Genomic DNA, 25,612 nt, shown 5'->3' with positions numbered 1-25,612 from the left:
TTCCTTTGCGAACGGTCCAAGGTTAAGAGGGATAAAGCTTAACCTAATTAATCAAGATTTATTAAATAGGTCATTATCTTAATATCGCGAAAATATTTTACCAAAAGCCTGTCATTATTCATTAGATTATTTTGTTCTCACTCCAAAATTTTTTAGATTTTCTAGGATTTCATAGGTTTAATTTACAATTCACCATGCTCTCCTTGTGTCGGTGGATATGCGTTCTCAAAAAATCAATCATTCTTCTGAGTATTTCAACCGGCTGCAAAAAGGAAGGTTTTAGTTTCGACTGTATTATTGCACGCCTCATAAGCGAAGCGTTGAGGTGGGTACTACTGTCACTTCGCGCAAAACATCTGATTTTTCAAACTTAAAATGTCTTTATGTATCATACATTGCACTTGTAAGATAATACATACACACACATATTAAGAAAAAACACTATTTTTAACGTTCATGATATTTTTGATGTCATTTTTGTTATTTAAACTAGTTAAGAAACAGTTTAAAAAAGTTCTGTCTTGGACGTCCGTGTGTCTGTATGTGCGGATCCTTTTTCTTGTTAACACGATAGCGACCGAAATACTTTACTAATCGAGTCTTTTTTTTTCTCTTACGCTTGAGTATGCTCAGGAATAGAACCCTTTCATTTTTCAGGGTCTGATTCGATGTGGTTTAATTGTTATTAAATAAACAAAAATAATAATTAATAAATATTTATTAAAAAAAATTATGAGGCGTGCACTTTTGGATTTTCCAAATTATTTTTTATCTTCGGAACTTTCGACCGGGATAACTGATTTTGATCCTGTTTCAAAAGTCTGGTGCCTGCAATAATTATGTTATTAGTTTTTTGTTATAGAATAATAATTATTTTCAATATTTTTGACTGTGTCAATGTGAAATGTGCAACTAAGTTGAAAATGTTTAATACATTATTTCCATAATATAACTATTAATGCAAGGGCTATAAAATATCTGAAAGTAATAGGGTAAAAGTGGGATAGATGCCCCACTTTTTGAAATAGCCTCATAATTTAAAAAACATGAATCTTATACGAACACTTTGTATGAATATAGCTAGGTTAATTATCTGTTTTGAATTACTATATATATTTTTAATCCTATCATTTATAGATAATGTGTAATAAATATTTTTGTAGAACACCTTTTTTGAGGATAGATGCCTACCTAGTTGGATAGTTGCCCCACCATGAAAATACTAAGGAGGATAGATGCCTGCAGAGTGGGATAGATGCCTGACATACTCTATAAACGCGAAATCTAATAAAATTAATATGATAAACCAGCAAATGTCAAGTTCACATAGTTGTTCTGTTGTCCAAGAATATACTTGCGCTCGCACTCCTTCTTTTCTTTTGTATTTTCGTGGCGTGGTTCTCCTACAATCAGTATAAGGGCAGATCATTAATAAGTAAGTAAACATAACAAAAAAAAGCAAATTAAACGAGTAAAATCGGTTAACATAGAGAAAACCTCTGACGCAATCAGGTAAAAATATAAACAGTCCCTGTGATTATCGATACTAACATGTACATATGTATTGAGGGATAGATGCCCTTAGAGGCCCCTAAGGGCATCTATCCCTCGAAAAAAAAGGGGCAACTATCCTTTTTGATAAGGATAGCTGCCCCAGTATTGTTTTTATTAAATAAAAACAAAAGAGCCACTATTTTCACTTAGATTTGTACTTAATGAACCAGTGTATAGACATAATAAGAAATATAGTGAAATTTATTAATAATTATAAAGTTATGCAAAGGCAAATATCAACCTTTTTAAATTTTAACGTGTTCGTGAAGTTCGCCGCCGATATTATAACACGCACTAGCGAAACACGTCTTCACCAAACAACAGCTCATGCGTACACGAGGTGCGGGGTGATAGGAGCTCCTATTTAAATCATTAATTCGTAGTCAGGACTCTGGGAAGTGAGGTTTTTTGAAAATGGGGCATCTATCATGTATATAAATGAGCTATGTAACATATCTCTAACCAACGGCCATGTGATAACTTTCGCTGATGATACGGCTCTCGTCTTCAGTGGCAATGACTGGAAAGGCACTAAAAAATCAGCGGAAGCTGGTCTATCTAAAGTAATGACTTGGTTAAATGATAACGTTCTGACTCTAAACTTAGATAAAACAAAGTATCTTACGTTTTCCTTATATAAAACTTCGCAGCCAAAGGACTTCACCATATCAGCACATACATGTCAAACTCGCGATAATGAAACTTGTGATTGCAGACAAATAGCAAGCGCTGCCACCGTTAAATATCTAGGTGTACACCTGGACAATCAACTTAACTGGAAACATCACATTAAATTATTGTCGTCTCGTACTCGCAAACTTATGGTTATATTTAAAAAGCTTCGCTCAATAGCTGACCAAGATGTAGTTAAAAAGGTTTATTATGCAATATGCCAATCGATATTATGTTATTGTATTCAATCGTGGGGTGGAGCGGCTAGAACACAAATGTTGAAAGTAGAAAGAGCACAAAGAGCGGTATTAAAAGTAATGATGGCTAAGCCCATATATTATCCCACTACAACCCTTTACAATGAATGTAAATTACTATCAATTAGAAAGCTCTTCATACTTAACTGTGTTCTTGCTTTTCACAAGCAGACAAACTGGCATAACATAAAAGTTGAAAAAAGGCGCAAGGATAAAGTTTTCAACCTACCGCTTGTCCGCACCGCAGCTGCAAAACGTTTTCATGATTTTTTGGGCCCACTTCTGTATAACAAAATTAACAAAATATTAAACGTTCGTAAATTGACCTTATCTGATTTGAAAATTAAAATTACCAATTTGTTACTTACCTTGTCTTACAGCGAAACTGAAGATTTTATGAAAGTTTAATCCCAATCACACATAAAATATATATAAAGAACCGCATACTCACACAATCTCTCAAACAACCGAACATACACACGCACACTCACACACACCCACACTTACACACACACACACACACACTTACACACACGCACACACAGACACACCCACACAAACTGCATGCCCGAAATGTTATTATTAACCTTATTTAAAAAATCAATTTGTTTCTAATTATTCTGTACTTACTTTATAAAATATGTCAAGTCTACTAGTATATAAGTTAACTAAACAATACTGGCTAAGTCTGGAGAGGAAGGCGTCGATCGTCTCTAGCACAGGTATGTTCCTAGTTGAGGCGATCGTCGTGTCTAATTTGTTTTGTATTTATGTATTGTTTCGAAATAAACGATTTTTATTTATTTATTTATTTATTTATCCTAGTGCGGCATCTATCCCACTTTTACCCTAACTGTGTTCACATCATTGCATATTGCTTGTAAATTATAGCCCTTTCAATTGCATAGCTTGTGTACATAATTTATTTTGTACTGCTTTGGATCAAGGGTCGCTCTATCCTAGCAAGTATCTAAATAGGTATGTAGATACTTGCTAAATACGTTCTTACAGATCAAACAAAAATTGTATGCATAAATTGTGCTAACATTCTATAACAGTAAATTAAATTAAAGCAAATAGAAAATTGTTTTATCTTAATCTTAATACTATTATAAAGGCGAAAGTTTACGTATGGATGTATGGATGTTTGTTACTCTTTCACGTAAATACTACTGAACCGATTACAATGAAATTTAGCACACATATAGAGGGTAACTTGGATTAACACATAGGATAGGTTTTATCCCGGAAATCCCACGGGAACGGGAACTATGCGCGTTTTCCTTTGAAAACGCGGGCGAAGCCGCGGGCGGAAATCTAGTAAACAATATTTATGGAACATCTGAAAGATATTAGAGCTCTATCAAATATTAATAATCTAGTACCTATAACCTACCTAGGTATATGCGTAATTATCACTACTAGTGATCTAAGCATAATATTATGGCACTGAAATAAAGTCAATAAGCAATAGGGCGAACAAAAAAAAATACACTCATACAATCATTAAAATATAAATATTTTTTTGTCAAAAAAACGTTATAAAACTTTATTTTCCACGCGTCTATTCCACCATGTCGAAGTGAGTAAAAATACCCTGTAATAATAATCCTCCCTCTAATTGTAACGAACACGTGCGAGAGAATTCGACGCACTATACATGTAATGTAATTGTAACTCGCTTTATTAACTTTATAATTACGTGTAACTAACGTTAGTGTATGTTATTTTATTTAAAAAAAAGCTTTTTGCTATATATCATCACGCTAAGACTAACAGGAGCGAAGCAATGCGGGTGAAACCGCGGGGCACAGCTAGTCAATAATAACTTCACAAACATCACACTATAAAGGTTTAATTAGGACATTAATATCATACTGAATAAAACTTACGCAACCGCAAACCACCAATCCACCTCCACAAATACAAATTCGCCACAAAACCTAATCCAATTGAAACTATCTAAAATACCTGCGTAATCCGATACTCGTAAACAATGATCAAGAATGGTCATTCACAACACCGTAGCAAAACCTTGAATGAACGTAAAATATCCATGAATGAAGTAGATGCCCGCAGAGACATACAGGCGACACTGCAGTTTCTTAGAACCAGCCCATTATTCAAGTCGCAGGTGGTTATTAAATAGCCTTTCTGGACTCATTTCCGTTCCTCTATTGTTGGCTGATTGATTTTTTTGCCACTTGACGCTAATAGTGTTAAAATTTTAAGTGTTGGAGTGTTGTAACTAGTTATCTGAAATCGATATCTATCGTATCGTACTGACCAAATTGGTGATACGATTGATAGAATTAACGGTTTACATGATATAATAAGAAACAAATGTGAAGAAATTAACGATGACGAATATTATGACGAAGAGGTTTGCAGAGATAATATTGACTTGGTCTTATCTACGGCTCTCTTCCAGTTTCATACATATTTGCATGTTTATTTCAAATTTACTTTACGAGAATTAGCAGTTTACAATTTACAACCTGTCTTTTTGTAAAGTTTCATTGGTAAGTCAATTTACATGAATCCGTTTAGCGGTTACCTTATTACAAATTGATCTATCTTAAATACACAATATTGTTTCCATTCCAACATTAAATCATAACAAATCAGCTTCATAAAATCCATCCTATTATGCCCAAATAAATACAAATAGAACACCCATTATTATCAATCAGGACGATGCATTAGAAACAATTTTGCTATAATAATTTAATAAGCCTAAATTACTCCACCTGGCAGCAATAATGCTCCCTTGGCACTAGCTTAAAATAACCCCTTATCATCCTGTCCGATTCATTTGTGAGGGTGGATGGATCCCAGATTCGAAGGCTGGTCATCAATGTATAGGCTAACGCTCGATAACGATACGGATAAAATTGTATCAAGTGTAAGTGAAACAGTGGACATGGGTATACTCAAAATTGGAAAAATGTTAAATGATTAAGAAAATATACAGAAAACCACACATAAGTTTCTTTTTTTTATCTTTCAAATCAATATTCGTAAAGTGAGCTGATTACGAACTGATGCTGAGCTGATTAAGAACGAAACCGATACAACATTTCAGTCCGATAATATTATAATGTGTAATTTATAACATACACTATAACGACGTGAATAACATAACTACCTAGCTCATCCTAACTAAAACTTACATAAAATAAAATGCACTGCAAGCATTGAACCGCCAGTGAATGATCATCCTTACAGACATCAAATATAGAGGAAAGATGGGAGATAAACTAATGTTTGCACATTGTTGTAATGTTTGCTCTGCCGGTCGCGTCGTGATCATATTTGGCTTCGTCGGATTTTTTAACAATAGACACGTAAGATTATATTTCGCGAATGGATGAGCTTCCTGTATTGTGTTTTGAAACAGTTTGTTAAGACGTCAACTCTTTTGGGAATGTACCTTTTTTGCTACATGCTAACGAATTTTTATCTAAAAGACGCTATGTCGTTGACAATATCTTTTTATCAGCATTGTGTGGTATTTCATTGTCACGGTTATGTACTTTCAAGATCATAGTTCGTGCTGTATAATATAATTTTGCGTCTATAACCTTTATATACGGAATAAAATACTTAAGGTATACTCAACTAGTAATGTAGGTTTTTTGAATATTATTAACACTATTGAAATAAATGGCGCATTGTATTTAATAAAAATATTTGTAAAACGGGATGAGAATACATTTTAACAAAATATCAGACGATAAAGACCATTTTATGTCCCTTGCGGCAGACATAATCATAACAGCTTCATCACGTCTGCCAAATTTATAAATAAAATAAGAATAAGGAACCAGTATAGCTCCCTAAAGCACACCTATATATTAGCGACTAAATCCAGATCTGAACAAAGGCACACCGCTAATAATTACATTCAAAGGCCCATCATAAAGCACTTAACATACAACATGATCTGAAGAGTTATTATAAATTGCTACTGACATGATAATAATGCAATTCACAATTATTTTACGAGCAAACAATGTGGCCTTTAATATTTCATAAACTGGTTTTAGCAAGGGTGCAGTTTGGGCGGAGCCATTACATACCCACCCTTATATTTCTTTTACCAGTATCAAAATCACGTGAACAGCATACGGTCCATATTATAGAGTATTCATACCTAATTAATTTGAGCCGAGAGCACTTGTGAGGTTTTGATACTTTCATTTATGTCCATCCTTATTGATTATTTTAGTATTGAAACTTAAATCGACTACCTAGTATGATATTCATCATCTTATCTTTCTTATTACAATATACTTATTTAGGATTGTTTAATATTGTATGTTAAATTCAGTAAATAGCCCACTGAGATGAAGATTGCTCATATTTTATATTTATTCAGTAGAATCAATACTTTCTTCTTTTGTACTTACGTCCGCTTTGGTACAGTTTGGTTACGATATTTTAAGTCTATTATCTCTTATTTTACTAAAGAAAATTATTGAATAGTAATTTAATTAACCATGAAATATTATTTCGTGATAACAATCCTTAGATCATTAAGTAACATACATACAAGTTATTTTAAAAAAATATACTGTGTTGATCTAAACTTTAATCCAATAAAAATAACAAAGACGAGTAAAACAGTAACCAAATTCATTTTAATGGGATTGATATTGGGGATGTTAACGTCCCATACAAAATTATTCATAGCTACTAAAATGCTCCATTCATACGAATACAGTTTTTTTCAACTATCGCTGGGGTAGAGACCGACAAAAGGGTGGGATGGGCCACATAATTGCCAAAACGCTTCGAGTGAGGCCTATTGTGTTTATTTACAATAGGGTGCACTAAGTGGGGGTAGTTTTTGTAATTGTTACTTTCCAGTGATCTCACCCTTCTTAATCAGTTGCAAAGCATACGTCGAAGTGAGTAGTACACAGCACAATGTCACGTTCCTTCTTAGTAGATACGTTAATCAGTGAACCGAACGACCGCAAGAAGAGTGAAGTGTCCAGTCCCTTGCACAGTTACAATCTAATGAGCCAAATGGATCCACGTCCAAAGATTTTACCGTATCCATATCCATTAAACAATTTGCTCACTCTCGGCTTACAACAGCAAAGAGCGCCGGATTTATTCAGACCGTTTTTAGAACATCTGAATTTTAGATATCCGCTCATACATCAATTACCGCGTCAACCAGATTTCTATGAGCCATCGCAAAGTGAGCGATCTTTTGAGGGATACGTGAAAACTGAGGAAGAGCCAGTGAATTTTGTGAGTAGGAGAAAGAAGTCTGTGTCACCGTACTTGCATCATCCGTACAAGGCGACCGCGACATCTCCGTCGAAGAGCCAAGGTCAGAGATCACCGTCATTGTCAAGTGAAAGTCGTAATGGTACTCCTAGCCCCCCGCTCGCTCATCCTGAAGAATTACTTCCCGGCTACTCCAAGGATCTGAAACGCGTGCCTCTTAAAGAAGATTCTAGCAAGAGAATCCGAACAGCCTTCACGGGAACACAACTTCTCGAATTGGAAAGAGAGTTTTCAATGAACATGTATCTTTCAAGATTGAGGCGTATTGAAATCGCGTCCAGATTGAAGTTGTCAGAGAAACAGGTGAAGATTTGGTTCCAGAACCGTCGCGTTAAGCTAAAGAAGGAAGAAACTCCAATGAGCGCTGACGGCAGGACTAAAAAGTGCTGCTGTACAAAATCTTCTTGTTCCAAGAATTCTTTCGACTCGTGTGACAATGAACAAATTGATGTAGTCAGTGATAATGATACTAGTTATGAAGCCCAGAATTTATCACGATACTCTTGAGTTATAACATTAGTTATAGATAGAAGTAATGAATATTCAATTAATGTTTTGTCAAGTTAAAAATATAATTTGCTTATATTCACTGACTTAAGTAAACATTGTAACTAAAGACAACGTTTGTTGTTTAAAGACAATAAGTGAAGACATATAAATGACTGTAAACTTTTTCCAAGACGAATGTATAATTTAAGTAAATAATTTATAAACAATTTGTAAATAGTAATAATTTATGAAATAGAATTAAGGAAACGTGATAAGGACATGATATTTTTATAAAATCTACAGCTTGTTAGATATAATAAATTTTATGAATGGTACAATTGATTTTTATTTTGCATGGAATGTTTAATTTGATTGGGGTAACGTAATGAAATGTCATTGAGCATTTTATTGGGGAAACGAATTTCAAGAGTCATGTGGAATGCGGGGGACATGATATTAAAATAACTTATTTCTCCCCCTTTTCTTTGGTGCTTTTTTTCGGAGATTCAATTTTTTATTGCACGCCTCATAAGCGAAGCGTTGAGGTGGGTACTACTGTCACTTCGCGCAAAACATCTGATTTTTCAAACTTAAAATGTCTTTATGTATCATACATTGCACTTGTAAGATAATACATACACACACATATTAAGAAAAAACACTATTTTTAACGTTCATGATATTTTTGATGTCATTTTTGTTATTTAAACTAGTTAAAAAACAGTTTAAAAAAGTTCTGTCTTGGACGTCCGTGTGTCTGTATGTGCGGATCCTTTTTCTTGTTAACACGATAGCGACCGAAATACTTTACTAATCGAGTCTTTTTTTTTCTCTTACGCTTGAGTATGCTCAGGAATAGAACCCTTTCATTTTTCAGGGTCTGATTCGATGTGGTTTAATTGTTATTAAATAAACAAAAATAATAATTAATAAATATTTATGAAAAAAAAATTATGAGGCGTGTACTTTTGGATTTTCCAAATTATTTTTTTTTTTGCTAATCATTTTAACGCATTAGACATTTTAATTGCAGTTGGACGAAAATAGCTCCACAAAACTTAATTATTTGTTATCTGTCTGCTCTATACATTTATACAACCACGTTTTATGAAACAACTGATGAAATTATTTAACTATTTTAACGACATACAGAAGTATAAAAGGAGGTTCTATTTTCGCAGCTTTTGTTTATTCCATAACATTTATTTTTTCACGTTTTATTTTCGCAAATAAAACATAACATTTCTGTTCCATCCAAATATAATACCTACATTCAAAATTTACAAATTAATACAAAAAATTGTAACAAATAAACAGGAAAACAATATAGAATCGCAATTATTTTTCACACAATGATAATAATGACATTATTACTTAGTTGTGCCCAATTTTACAATATTAATTCAAATTAACTTAAACTACAGGAATGACACAGAATACTTACTTAATAGTAGATACGGAATATAGTATTATAATTTATTATAATCTGTGATAGTATTAACGTAGTTTATATTATTTATTAACAAGGTTAACGGGGACAGTTCTTAAAATTAATATTCCACAATATGATGAATGATGATGTTACCTACCTAAAATTTAAATCTTTCTGGAATCAGTAATTTAACAGCTACGCATAGCCAGACTGGATTTAATAGTATTTACTTGATAGATGCTTGATAGTCAGTAAAAACTGTTTTATAGATTTTGTTATTACAAAAACATGTTAAATGGATGAACAATCTGTGAAAGTTGAAAACTACTGAGCAGTTGCAAACTCAATATAAACTTTGATAAGATTTATTTCAATAGTTTCAAGCACTTCGGAATTATTTATTTTGGTTCCCTTACATTTTACAATTTAAATTTGAATTTTGAATTATGCTTTTTAAAAACGATTCTTTTAATGTTTTTTAGTATTCGGTGCATTCTGCGAATTATCCTACTAATATTATAAATGCGAAAGTTTGTGAGGATGTGTGTGTGTGTGTTTCTTACTCTGTAACTTGGATTAACACATAGGATAGGTTTTATCCCGGAAATCCCACGGGAAAGGGAACTATGCGGGATTTTCTTTGAAAACGCGGGCGAAGCCGCGGGCGGAGAGCTAGTCGTATTATAAGAAGTCTCCATAGTATGTAAAAACTGTTCAGCATATTTTGCACAGCTCCTCATTCCAATATTTGTATTTATTATATTAATAGGGTTAATTGAGATATGCAAGCATTCTTTTGTTCCTATAACACTTATATTATTGGTATTTTACAACAGTCAGTTACGATATTATACAGTCACTTGTAAAAATATAGCGATATTAGTAACATGCTTAAAATAAAACAGTAGATAATTGCTTAAAATTATTTAAACAGAAGGAATTTTTCGACCAAAAGTCTATTCGAATAAGAAGGTACCTATTATTCTTCCATTATTTATTGCTTTAATTCAAAGTTTTAAGAGCAGTTTAGAGTTGAAACTTGAAACATCGACGCACTGCCGGTAAAGTTAGTGTAGAAGATAAAAATAATATTCTTGTATTTTAATAAATTATTTATATTTTTATAATCTTCGTTGATGAACGACAATGTTAAGTTATAAATAATAATGAAGTTTTTTTATGCTTCTTGGATTACTTACGCATATAAATAAAAGAGTACATAGTCAAGTTAATTTTGCTTATATTAAGTTGTGATAAAAATCTAGATGCATTTTTCTCTATAAAAATTACTATGTAGACATGCACATCGCAACGGCATTTGCAAACATTGGACTAACAGTTTTGAACGCTACAAATTAGCCGAATCTATGGTTATCCCAATATAACCTAGCTGGAAATCACATTACCGATAGGTCAGGTCAATTATAATCGTAAGTTCCAATCAGTGTTCGCTCTTATTGGTATTGATTGTCAAATACGGGTGTTTCTATGTGGTTTCTACCTGTATTTAGATTTTAGCTATGTCACTCACTTGCGTGCATATGTTCGTACGTAATACGAATGTTTGCACTAATGTAGGGAAAAACATTAATTGCAAATGTAGTCCTATAGACAATAATATAATACTATAGGTCTTTCATTAAATATTGTGGGTTTGCGTACCTATAATTCGTGCAAATGTACGACCAGCATTCGAGTAAGCGGGTTTTATTTATTCATTTTATTTGAAACAATAATCAGATTAAAGAGATCAAGTAATGTTACTAGATGACCTAAAAATTTTTTTCATATACTAATTATTATTAATAATTGACGGGACACCTTTTCGCCAACGTTTTCGTTCAAATTTGTGGTTCGTTAAAGTTTATGGTTTCTGTGTATAAATTCGATTTTTAATTTCAGATATTCCATTAGTGTCTAATGGAAGTATGACATGACGTAGGTAACCTAAGTAAGGTTACCTACGTCATGTTATTTGTTTAATTATTCATCAGAAAAAATATATTTCTACTTTCTTACGTCTATCTTATTAGACTTCAAACATTCATATGCAATCGTATTAGCGTAGCAATACAACAAATTCCATTTCTAAATAGAAAATTATTTCTATTAATTATCAAATAAAGCAGAAAACTAATCCCCACAGCCACAATATCCCACGAGGGAATATTTACCAACTACCATCATCCGTCTAAAATCAAACAACGTAATTATTTGTCGAAAGCATTTATTATCTATGGACGTGCCGCGTGCATCCATATAAAAAGTTTTCATAACTACAACATTTTCCAAAATCCATACTAGCCCTTATCGTTATAAGATAAGGTCTGAATTTGAATGATTGTGTGTTTTTCGAACGCAAATAGAACGTGGCACAACCCTCGATCTCTGCCGTGTACAGCCATAACATTACCCGCCAATTTTGCTACCTATACAATGTAAATGAACCTTAATGCAACGGAATAAGGTTCAAATTAAATTGTTTCGCGTTTTCGAATTTTATTTTTAAATTTGCACAACCATAATACGCCACGCGGCAGTTCATTGGTATCTATTTGATTTCGGAAACCATTTTGAATTTGTTTTTCATCAATTGCATCTTCTTTACGTTTGGCTTGTCATTAAGTGTTCAATGTGATTTATTTGCTGAAGAGATTCGGTCAGCAATTACGGAGGGTGGGAATTATTTGCAAATAATCATTAGTTTGTTTCGGTTGAGAAGCCATAAAACATGTGGAGATTTAATTATTCAGTAGTAATAACTCTTTAGAATGCACAAGGTTATACCTATTTTCTTAACGGGTCTTCAATATTAATTAGTTCTGAATGAATTTGCTTCGAATAATATTTTTAGAGTATCCAAAACCTCAATGTTTACAATCTTGAGTCTTACAGTAAGTTTTAGTTACGGCAATGTTTGTTATTAAAATATAATTATTATATGAAGTTTCAATTATTAATAAGTTTGACTATAATATTGACTATGAAGCCAGCTGTGTTTAGAGAATTATAAATTATATTTTATTAAATTACATTCATAAAAGGAAAATATTCACAAACTCTATTGTCTACCGATCTAACTTATCCTGTATTTTGTTTGTCAAATTGAAAACCATCGACACCGAATATAAACTGGCAATCAATTTTTAAAAACGAATTTCGAAATTCGATTCGAAATTTGAATGTTGATTGTTGGTTCGTTCCATCAGAATCGAGCTGTGTGATTGGTGAATGAGCACGCACACGTAATCCTGGATCAACATTACCTAGCTCCTCATATTGACCTGTATTTCGATGTAAATCAGTACTATTGGTTTAAATTCATTTGCATTTAATATTGTTTGCGTTGTGCGTAATGAGTATTATTAATTGATATTCGGTTTGTGGCCGGTTGGTATCGGCATTTTCATAGTGAAAAATAATAATTGTTAAAATGAAATATTTATGTGCTAATTCTACATTATTATGTAGAAACATATTAAAGTTACATGCACTAAGCTAAAAATGATATTTCCCAAAGCTTATTTTATTCAGAAGCCTATCAAAATCAGCCGCAGAAAACCTGAAAAATATATTCTTTCATTATTCTTCATAAACATGAAAGTATCGTTCAAATTAATAACTCGAAAACAATTGATCCCAATACCCATCTGTGGACAATAAACGGGAATCTTTTATTTACCTACCATTCATACTCGCAAAATGAATTGTACACTCTTGTTACGGTCCTAATTATTTTATTCCACCAGTTGGGCTAATTTCAGCGTTGCAAATATCAACTCTATTGCATTGGCAATAAGAAAAACTACGTGAAGAGGGTCATCAAAACATTATGGCATAATAAATCCCATATCACGCTGACAACCGTATGTTTTGTCACTGCTAATAGGTCACGGCTTTCAAAACTTATGTTATCCATTCCATCTATTTCGTCATTCTAATCTAAGCCTTATGTAAGAGGTGGTATGCTATATATTGCATTGGTTATGTTTATGCCTTTTACGGTTTTATTAAATTTATCAGCTTGAATCTTGCAATTTAAGTCGTTGCAAACTAAATCTTATAACTCATGAGATAGAGTAGTTATTTCTTTACAAAATTTTGTGTGTTATATGACGTTTTTTAAAGTCTTCGCTATCTAGATGGGATTCATTGTACAATGCAATATCATTTGCTGGCGGAACGAATGGATCGGGTTTGATCCTTGATAAATGGAAATTTAAATTTGTTTCAAAATGTATTTGCAAAACAAAGTTTAGATCTGCATTTGATACGGAGTAGGACCCCGTTATTTTATTGTGTTGCTTAAATTTTATTAACTCTGATACTTTTGTTCGTTTGTGTTTTGGTGTTTAATTAATATTTCACTTTCCTGTTTTATATACGCCTTTACATGTATTATAATGTAATAATATTTTTCAATATTTCAAAGAAATCAAGATAATAATTATCAAAATATAAAGATAATAATTAGAAAAGTTGATCAAAAATATTGAATACTGGTAATAAAGTATTTTATTACTTTCAACAACAATTTAATTATAAAGAACAACAATTTCACACAGAAATTAATTCAGAACCATAATACAAACATCGCTCGTAACAAAAATCCAATATTTAAAACGTCAACCATAAAAAGTCCACATGTAACGCCCTAAATTTTATCATCTTGCGTCCATCCGTTTTAGGACCTATGAAAATGTCATTCGATCTGTCATTTGCTATAAACCAAGATTAGATGATCCGAACACCGCACGGGAATATAGCCCTTATGACATAATAACCACAGTATCTGAAAAAGGCAATTTCGTGTAAAGCAGTTCTCGAAGGACCAATGGGCATTTTATGATTCTTAATTATTTCTCGTCGTAAGAATTCACTGCTGGTGCCTCGTTTGTATATTCGATGTTCTGAAAATTTACGTACTTTTTACGTTTTTAAATAATCTCTATTCATGGGCCGTAATCTATACTAATATTATAAAGATGAAGAGTTTGTTTGTATGTTTGTTTGTTTGAACGCACTAATCTCAGGAACTACTGTTCCGATCTGAAAAATTCTTTCGTTGTTAGATAGCCCATTTATCGAGGAAGGTTATAGGCTATATATCATCACGCTAAGACCAACAGGAGGGGAGCCACGCGGGTGAAACCGCGCGGCGCGGCTAGTTTTGTATAAATTTTAAGGGTTCGTTAGTTATATTGTCATGTTAAATAGAGAATACAGAATATTTAAGTACCGTTGGTGAATTATATTTTAAATGTAAACTTTTCTTAATTATGCATTGTTCGTATTTTAAAGAAGAAATAAATATAAGATTTTTCACAGTGTTTTTTTTTATTTGACTCTCGGTCATAGCAGGTCAATTCCTCAGTTCGCGTTGCTGTCAAGGTAAGTTTGTCTGTGACGGGTTATATGCTGCAGCTAATCTGATTTTGATAAAACTTTGCATGAGGATTGTGAGTTGTGGATTGGTCGTAATTTTTTGGTAAGTACAACAATAAATGGAATGCAAGCATTTTTAATACTAATACTTACGTAGGAACTATTTCCTAATCTGTGCTAATACCTAGGTACTAGGGATGTAACGATACCGATACCGATACCGATATATCGGCCGATATATCGGCAAGCCGATACATCGGTATCGCCGATAATAAATCAACCGATACCGATATTTTTTTTATTAAATTATTTCTTTTCTTTTATGTTTTTGCATTGCATTCATTCATATTGTTTTATTTCTGTTTCTGTAATAGTGTTAAGGAAGAGCGGAACCTCCTGACACAAGCATTTTATTTGCTTACTAGGAGTGTTCCAATCACAAATTTGTTTATGTAAAGGAAAGAAATAAATAATTTTGAATTTTTTTGATTTTTGATAACGTTTTGACGTGACAACGTCTTAAATTAGGTTGCGACTGGGAGTCACTTATGAAAAAGTGTAACGCTCGGTAACGTTACGATGAGTCACCGAACGAGAGAGAGGCCCGCCGAATGCCTTGCGTCTCTCTCCCACTCAACTATGATCGAGAAAAAGACGTTGTCACGTAAAATCTTCGCCCGTAAAACCGACTTTACAGGCAACCATTTTTTTTTTAAATCGTTTTAGTCGGGTGACATGTTCATAAACTTGTGTCACACCAAAACCACACGAGCGCGATCGCAGGTATAACGAGAGAGAGACGGACCGATCTCCCGTTTCATCTCGAGCGCTGCCACTGCATTATCTAATCACGTAAACATCTCGATCGTAAACCTACTTTACAAACAACCAATTTTTTTGATATCAAAAAATTCAAAAATCCGCGCCCAATGAACGATGCGGGAGGCCGCCCGCGCGTGCGCACTTTGTTTTCTGAAAAAACTCTACCAATTAATAGTAAACTTCTATTAGGTACTGATTGTATGTGTATTACTTAAAGTTTAACTGACTTCGTAAAATAATAATACTAAAATAAATGGTTTTGTTGTTTTTTGATTTGGCATTTTTATTTAAAAGAATACGATTAACAGTTGTCTCTGTTAAATGTTGGTAACTTTTTATGCATAATTCACTATTTATTTTTCTACCAAGCCATCGATATCGGTATCGGTATCGGTATCGCCGATACATTACTACAAATATCGGTATCGGTATCGTATCGGCAAAATCATGTATCGTTACATCCCTACTAGGTACCTACTTACTATTAAGATGGTATACCTTAATAATAGTAAGTAAGTACTTACTTATTGCATTAACAAACGAAACGATTACCGTATTATCTATCGATAGGTATATACAAATAGGCCACTTGAATATATATTCAAGTGGCCTATTTGCAATTAAAAATAATTTGGAAAATCCAAAAGTGCACGCCTCATAATTTTTTTTTAATAAATATTTATTAATTATTATTTTTGTTTATTTAATAACAATTAAACCACATCGAATCAGACCCTGAAAAATGAAAGGGTTCTATTCCTGAGCATACTCAAGCGTAAGAGAAAAAAAAAGACTCGATTAGTAAAGTATTTCGGTCGCTATCGTGTTAACAAGAAAAAGGATCCGCACATACAGACACACGGACGTCCAAGACAGAACTTTTTTAAACTGTTTTTTAACTAGTTTAAATAACAAAAATGACATCAAAAATATCATGAACGTTAAAAATAGTGTTTTTTCTTAATATGTGTGTGTATGTATTATCTTACAAGTGCAATGTATGATACATAAAGACATTTTAAGTTTGAAAAATCAGATGTTTTGCGCGAAGTGACAGTAGTACCCACCTCAACGCTTCGCTTATGAGGCGTGCAAAAGTTATCGTGAAATATTTTGGTAAACCTCAAAGCTCAAGCATCATTTTACAATAACAAACATGAAAAACAGAAACAATCATTTTATTATTATAAATTCTCATAACGAAGTAATGAGATGGCAGATTATACAGTTTATATTGCAAAGGTTCCGTATACTTTGTTTACCGAAGCAAATCCACATTATCAACAACTTATTGTTTGGTAAATTAACAATTTAAAATTTGATAGGGCTGCCGCAACTTTATTTTACATGATTGTTACAATTACAACATTAGGAAAGTTCAGATGAGGTATTTATGAGGTCTCATAGTTTTTACATGCCAGTAGAATGGTACATTTTTCTGGCAGTGTTATATTTTATTTTATTTCGAGTCAACTTAAGCAGATCCAAGACAAATTGTTAAAGATTTATGAGACTGCCGACTGTTGTAAGTTATAAGTTTGTTTTACGTACCTTAACATAAACAATTTAATCATAAACAATGTTAAAATAAATTAAAAGCAAGCAATATTAACTTTTAAAACCGTTCAAACATATAGATTGGACGGTACAAATTGACAACTTTCTCTCATCCAAACTGAAAGTGCATTTCTGATTTCACACACATTATCTCTCTTCACGTTTTAATTAAAAACTTTTCATTGCCAACCCTAAAAGTCCATTACATTTTACGGGACATTGGCCAGCGATCAATTTCAGACCGCACCTGCCCAGATTAACCGACTTTAAAGCTATTGATTGTACATTAATTTTCGGGTATAAAAACACTGTATGTAGGTGTTTAATTAAAATGTATCAATTTGGTTTATTGATTGGTTTTTTGATTGATTTGGTTTATTGATTGATTTTTATTACTCGAGTTTTGTAGAATTGTTTTTTTTAATATTACAACAAAGATTTGTTTTGAGGAAAATAAAATGATGTCACATATTTTAGATTAACATTTTGCTTCGAATAAAAGAGCGCGTGAGTGCCGAGTACACGTGTCAGAAGTGATACTTCTTAGGCGAAGATATTAGATACCAAAATCTTCGCCTTACTCCATGACGTACGTGACAGTATACAGTATTGCCATGACGAGACCTTGAAATTTTACTCAATGCGCTTAAAGAAGTTTCAATTCAAAATAATAAAAATGTATAAATTTCCGTGAAGTATAAGGACAATCTACTTATTCTGTTTTTTTAGCTGAGTCTTCAATGGAACCAAAAATACATTTAAGCAATGCTATGTTTTATTGATATTTTTAATTTAATACACCTTGAATAACATGATGAGCTGAGAGCTATTTATATCATTTTTTTTAATCTACACCATGATACATACAACAAAATTCCATTTTAAACAGTGTAAATCATTCACGGAATCAAATAACACTGAATAGGTATTTGGGCAACTATAATTGAAAATCAAGAATAGTAATAGACTTTTCCAATTTAATAGCCTAACTTAGGCTTAATCTAGGCACAATAATAGCTTGCCAAAACTTAGATTGGTGATGGATTGTTGGCACCAGATCAAATCGGGTTAACAAGAATCTGAAATTGGAAATAAACGAAAATCAATTGATTTTTACATTAAAAAGTAGATAATTGTTGATGGAATAATTTAGACTTTAGAGGCTTTGTTTGTTGAATATTCAATTAAGAATTAATTCAGGTAGGCAGTAATCTAACAAAATTAAATTTATGCTTTGTTAAGTATGTTAATTTAAAATTTAAATAATTTTTAGAATAACAAAAGATGTTACCTACTTGATGATACATCAAAATTGACCGTAATATTATACTTATTTCTACACAGTTTAACATAAATATTTTAACAACATAGTTAACAACTAGAAAATACATTAAAAAAATAAGCTTTTTTATAGAATTGGTGTTAGTCTCTGCCTGTCACATAAAAAAATTAAACCGTTTTCACGATAATTCTTCATAAATCGTTACATAGCGAAGTTTTTCAATAAATAACGCACGTATAAAGCTGTGTGCCACGTACCGGCTCACGGGAGCAACAAATGATCGTGGGATGGCCTACATATTTATGAGATTCGTCCTATGTTGTAAGTTTTCGTACGAGTCGTCTATTCACCTAGTGGGAAAGTTCTGAAAGTCTTTGGACGGTATACTACGACGATTCGTCTTCTCAGTTCAATTTAATTGTATGCAAACAATTACGAACGTTAAAAAATAAATAGTCTTGCGCACTTGTTAATTGTTATGTTATGGTTGCCCACCAGGCACTATGTAAAAAATTGCATCGCTGTTCTTGTTGTTATTAATTTAGTTATAGTTTAAAAGTAATACCTAATACTTTATTATAAACGTATTAAACTTTTTAATATTTATAAAGTCATTATTTTCTGGCAACACGAAATGAAGTCAAATTCTTTATTTCGTTAATCTCAATTTCAAACTATTATATTTCATTCATTAAAGAAACTTAAGAAAAGCATTCAATTCAAATCATCATAATTGCAGGTGCAAAAAGCAGGTGCTAAATGATTCGTTCGACTGTTTGTGCATATAACGATTAGATCTAATATTCGCTCGGTTATTTACAAAATAGGACATGAATACAAATGCAAACTAAACCTTAAAATTCTGTAGCTATAGTGGCCATGCTGGATAAATCGTCCCTCGTGGAAGCTAAATGAAGCAATTCTTCAAAAAGCAAGTCATTCTATTTTATTTCTTGAGGGCTTTTATCAGAGAACATGTTTTGTGAAAATATTGTAGTTTTCTCATTCTCTATCATTTTACGTAAGTAAGACATAAACATTTATTTAAATTAAATTTTAACATTGGACAATATGCAAATAAATTAGGTAAGTATTCTTTTAAATTAAATTTCGCTTATCAAGGATTCAATTTATTAAAATAACTAAAGTTTAACCGCCACAACGTGGTTACTTTGAGTAACTTCAAAATTAAAGACTGCAAAGAAAAGTATCTAAAAAGGGAACTACAATTATTCATTTTCCGGCTTCTTTCAAAGGCCTACGTCGTTTGTCGAAGAAACTAAGTTGTTACAAAAAGTTAGACTGCGAGTGATGAAGGTTCAGGGTAAAATAGTACCGGCATTTACATGTTATCGAGGTTTTTTTATAAAAACCATAGTGTAGTATCTACTTTTTTTTTTATAGTGGGGAAATCTTCCAAAGATACCCACGGCCCCCGGGGAAGGAGCCGTGGGTTATGTCGGATTCTTACCGACTAAAACCCCACTGTGTTCCGTCAAGCCGCTTTAATGATGGGGCCGCGGGTATTTGTTAGAATTCTTCCGCGATAGTGTAGTATTAACTTAAGTATGTAGCTGTTTTAATTTGGCATTACGTTTTGTAAAGTACCAATTGTAAATTCTATGAGTAGTAACTAGTCTATCGCTACAAAGTATAGCAAATGTGAAAATAGTCCGATGATAGTTTTTTGAAGTGAAACTTCTTTATCGGGGTTGGAAAAAAATTTAGTGTAACGTTTTTTCGTTTAACGCGCCATCTTTTTCTTATCCCTACAACGCGTGATTAAATTATTATTATTATATTATTTGATTACGCGTTATTTGTATTTCTGTAAAGTTGCATAATATAGTATTTTATTTTTTGAAAAATAAGGTCATAAAGAAGTTTCACTTCTTACGTGCGTACACGCACACATTTTTTTTCTTTCTAAGATTATGAAATAATAAACAAATACATATTTTAAAATAATAAACACTAAACGCCTTAAAAATTTACCTATAACAATAAAAAAAGGTAGTAAAACCAGGATTTACATAGGAAATAGGTAGATATCCATATCTAGCGGACATAGAATTTCAGATAGCGTTCCCAATGAATATTTAGAGGCGGTTCGATCGGATTTGCGGACAGGAAATAGTCAGCTCGGATTTACATTTTAATTCTATTTCCTGTAGCTTTTTAATCTAGGAAGAAATCTATTCAACTTAAAATTAAATAAATGTAATATTTTTAAGTTTGTAAGAAATCTTATCGAATCGAATCGACTTACTTAACTGATTTGAAATTATTGAATTTTGTACATAATATTAGCTAATTCAATTGTCCCGGCTGCGCAAAGAGTACTATTAATAATAATACGGCACGGCTGCGACTGGAATAAAAATAAATATAAGTTACACAATCACTCAAGATTTTTTTAATCATTCAATGCAAATTACTAAAAAAAATATAATTGTTTTGATTAATTTTGTTTTTTTTTTAGCAAAAAGCCAACATCACGCGGTGTTCCCAGGCGGTCACCCATCCAAGTACTGACCGCGCCCGACGTTGCTTAACTTCGGTGATCGGACGAGAACCGGTGTATTCAACGTGGTATGGACGTTGGCGATAGCATTGCTGAAATTATAAAATTAAAGCCTCTTTTCTTTTAAACCTCTTTTTATATTTTTATTACGTGTATTATATTTTTTAGCTTTAGGTTTTTTGAAGAAATCAGTTAATAGAACTACTTGAAAATAGTACTATTTTGGTTATTCATCAATTTATATGAGCGCCATCTATTGCAATTACACAGTATCACGTACATGCCTTGAACCACCGAAATGTATTCATAGTTAGAATTTCTCTATATTGAAACTAGATGGCGCTTATCGGTAACAACATATTGCTATCAGTTTACTTTGAATTTTATAATTATCACATAATGTAAACATGCTATTAATATAAATTATTATGCGTGTATATATTTTTTTGTACATACCAAACGAGAAAAGTTATTATGAGAGAAGTATTTGACAAGAAAAGTTTAACAAGATCAATAATTTCAACTTAGCTATCACCAACGTCCATACCACGTTGAATACACCGGTTCTCGTCCGATCACCGAAGTTAAGCAACGTCGGGCGCGGTCAGTACTTGGATGGGTGACCGCCTGGGAACACCGCGTGATGTTGGCTTTTTGCCTTTTTTTTTCTATTTTACAGTCATTGTTCAGTATTTTTATTTTCTTTTTTGTTCACAATATTTAAATAAATTAACCACACAGTCTACAAATTATGTGAGTAATGTACATAATATTGTTTCTCTTGCGATTATAGATTTCTAAACTAATTTAAGACAGCTTTAAAACACCAGCTCTTTATAAATTTACCTACCATTGTTTGAGTAAGTAAAAACAGTGTACTTACCTATGTATAGATTTATGAGGTAAAATAAAAAATAATCATAATTCATACGTAGTAGGTACCCATATTTTATAATTTGAAATGTTTCATTAGGTTAATCAATAGTAGATACATAGGTAACAAAATTGAAATATTAATATTTAATGTGTTTTATAACACAACAGCTGTTCTTATAACAAATCATAATAAATGTGCAAATAATTCTCATTTATGATTACAATAATATGGAATTAGAATGTATGATTTTCGTGTACCATACAAAGTATAAAATTTCATTGGTTGTAATCAACAAAATCGTAGAAGCTTTTTTGCACATGTCTTTTTTTCATTTTATTCTGTCTTTATTTTTTTCACCCATTACGTAGAGCCTTATAGTCTGAGATCTAACTGAGATTTTTTTTAGTTCACCTAATTTTTTAAATATAAATAATAATTTTTATGCTGTTGCCGTATATGTACATTTAACACTAATATTATATTGTATCTTAATTAAAGCGTCTAAAGTCAAAATATATTCTCATGCCTAATGCTCTAACAATTTACTTTAACCTTTTTAAATAATAAGTACCTACTTGCTTCAGTTCATATCTAACAATGACGTTAAAATACAATATACAGGTATCAATATTGATTGTTGCTACTTGTTATGGTCTAAGATCCGAATATAGGTCGACCTGTAGGCTGTAGCGGCGTGATAATAGAATGAGACCAATTTTATAATAAATGTAGTCTATTAAAAATCTATTAAAGATGGGTTGACTGAAAAAATCCTGGACAGGATATTTTTAGTTAATTATTAAAAAAATCTTTTAATTTTTGCACGCCTCATAAGCGAAGCGTTGAGGTGGGTACTACTGTCACTTCGCGCAAAACATCTGATTTTTCAAACTTAAAATGTCTTTATGTATCATACATTGCACTTGTAAGATAATACATACACACACATATTAATAAAAAACACTATTTTTAACGTTCATGATATTTTTGATGTCATTTTTGTTATTTAAACTAGTTAAAAAACAGTTTAAAAAAGTTCTGTCTTGGACGTCCGTGTGTCTGTATGTGCGGATCCTTTTTCTTGTTAACACGATAGCGACCGAAATACTTTACTAATCGAGTCTTTTTTTTTCTCTTACGCTTGAGTATGCTCAGGAATAGAACCCTTTCATTTTTCAGGGTCTGATTCGATGTGGTTTAATTGTTATTAAATAAACAAAAATAATAATTAATAAATATTTATTAAAAAAAAATTATGAGGCGTGCACTTTTGGATTTTCCAAATTATTTTAATTATGCAGTGTTGAGACAATAAACAATTTTGTTATAAAACAGCGCTCATGCTGATATATGTTTTTTTTTTCTATCATCCCATCAAGTGAAAGTAACTGGTACGGATATGCCTGTTTATACCTGCCAACCTAGCAGTTTGTCCAGGTAAATATTAGAAAACCCTATGACTGCACATTCTGTAGGTTTCATTTTTCACTTCAAGTCTATTATAATTTTTTTTATTATCTTGATAAGTACTGCAATTAATTAAAAAAATATTTTTTAAAATTAATTAAAATGTCCTGTCCAGGATTTTTTCAGTCAACCCATCTTTAATAGATTTTTTAATAGACTACATTTATTATAAAATTGGTCTCATTATATTATCACGCCGCTACAGGTCGACCTATATTCGGATGTTAGACCATTATATTATAAACACAGTTTTATCTGTGTGCATATACCTAAAAATTAAGTCCGGTGCATTATTTTAATCCAGCGATCGAATCCATAGGAAAATGTTTTCCTAGCAATTCATACATTTTTATGATGTATTAATAATTGGACTGCAGTAATAGGCATGACGAAAGATTTTGAAATCCTCTTCCATAATGTGTGTATACGTTTACTATACAAGAAAAACCCTATATTTCGGTAATATACTTAAATTTAACGAAGATAAAAGCCATTTTCCAAAAAATATTTATTAACTGTGCCAAAACAGCTCGTAGGTGTCATGGCGTAGGCGTGACGTCACATTTTGGTAAATACGTAATTATTTGTACGCATTGCGAAGAAAATTAAAAAAATATTTATTTAATATGTGTTATAGAAACGAATTTCAAAGTTTATAAGTGGTGTGCAGTATTGCAGTGTGAATCCACATAAAAATAATGCTCAAAAATGTGTTAGTAATTATTTTAAGCGAGAAAATAATAAGAAATGATTGTATAAAGTTCGCGCGGAGAAGCCCGAACCATGTATTCGTGAATTCGCAATTATATTTATGTTCTGAGTCGATAAATCATACGTGAAACAATAGAAAATAAATAAAAATGCGTATTCTCAACATATTCATAACAACAAAAAACATCTGACGTGAGTTGTTTACTTAGGCGTGACGTCACGCGTGTTTTAGTCAAAATGGCCAACTGCAGTATTTCAATGTTTTATTTTATTGATAATCTCATTAATCTTAATGTTTTTAAGATTTCTAAGTCACTATATGTAATTTATCTATTATACATTTTCCCTTAAAAACACTAATACGATCATTTATGGATACTGTCGTCATGCCTATTGTATTTGATGAATGCCAGGATGAATGAATATAATTAAAAAAAAAATACTCAATAGTTAGTTACAAAAAAAAAACAATCCAATAATTTTGATAGATTTATCGCCAACGTCCATACCACGTTGAATACACCGGTTCTCGTCCGATCACCGAAGTTAAGCAACGTCGGGCGCGGTCAGTACTTGGATGGGTGACCGCCTGGGAACACCGCGTGATGTTGGCCTTTTTGCTTCTTTATTTTTTTGTCTTTTTTATTCATTTTATATAAATAGAGCTTTCTCAAAACATCTTAAAAATCTTTATGATTTCTAATCTAAGTAATTAATACTTACTTACTAAATAAAATATGTTACCAAATAATATCAGTTGGATAAAATAATTCCACTTCTGGATCTCGGACTATAAATGTAAAATAAAATAACGAGATGTGTTCCGTAAACCTAAATCAGCCGCGAGGCCTCCATCAGCTGATTTGCTCCTTCCATTGATAAAAGCAAATTGTATTTTTCAACCCGTTTTAAGCCTAAGTGTACCTATTCAGAGGCTCCCGTGTTTTTTGTTCTATTTTTAGACTTTGTGAAGCTTTTAAATTGTAAATACGCTCAAAAGTAAATTTGTTTTATTATGGGTAATACCATGGATTCTGGACGGATTTGAGAAGATTTTACAATAATAATTATAGTCTCACAAACTTTCATAAGATAGAGCTTTCTAAACATGGTAAATACCTATTTATTAAAAAAGTGTTATAGCTTTTCTCTAAAATCGTTAAAAAAACGAAGCACGAAATTCATAACTTACCTAATTCATCTTCCAATATACAGAGTAGGTACTTGTATAAATGAACAATAATTAATTGGACATACTGTACAAAACATGACACCTTAA

At 32.0% G+C, this 25,612-nt stretch overlaps 1 protein-coding gene and 3 non-coding genes across 4 annotated transcripts; 3 read left to right on the top strand and 1 right to left on the bottom strand.

Moving 5' to 3' along the window:
* The first annotated feature begins 7,415 nt into the window (after positions 1 to 7,415).
* LOC149483070 (homeobox protein Hox-D4a-like) lies at positions 7,416 to 8,294 on the top strand. The gene has a single exon (XM_089703491.1). It carries the CDS (start codon positions 7,416 to 7,418, stop codon positions 8,292 to 8,294), a length of 879 nt encoding a protein of 292 aa, XP_089559617.1.
* A 12,947-nt stretch (positions 8,295 to 21,241) lies between these two features.
* LOC149483069 (5S ribosomal RNA) lies at positions 21,242 to 21,360 on the bottom strand. Its single transcript, XR_016316645.1, has one exon. It is a non-coding gene; the product is annotated as a 5S ribosomal RNA (ribosomal RNA).
* A 451-nt stretch (positions 21,361 to 21,811) lies between these two features.
* LOC149483068 (5S ribosomal RNA) lies at positions 21,812 to 21,930 on the top strand. The gene has a single exon (XR_016316646.1). It is a non-coding gene; the product is annotated as a 5S ribosomal RNA (ribosomal RNA).
* Positions 21,931 to 24,828: 2,898 nt separating this feature from the next.
* LOC149483067 (5S ribosomal RNA) lies at positions 24,829 to 24,947 on the top strand. Its single transcript, XR_016316644.1, has one exon. It is a non-coding gene; the product is annotated as a 5S ribosomal RNA (ribosomal RNA).
* The last annotated feature ends 665 nt before the right edge of the window (positions 24,948 to 25,612 follow it).

The sequence above is a fragment of the Colias philodice genome, chromosome 14 (genome assembly GCF_061535455.1).
Source record: "Colias philodice isolate Cphi_HAF_F1 chromosome 14, ilColPhil1 Martin Lab GWU primary, whole genome shotgun sequence".
Classification (NCBI taxonomy): Eukaryota; Metazoa; Arthropoda; class Insecta; order Lepidoptera; family Pieridae; genus Colias; species Colias philodice.
This window is presented reverse-complemented; position numbering and strand designations above follow the sequence as displayed.

Excerpts from the sequence above, each read along its gene's own strand:
- LOC149483070 (XM_089703491.1), top strand. The coding sequence starts at position 7,416 with ATGTCACGTTCCTTCTTAGTAGATACGTTAATCAGTGAACCGAACGAC.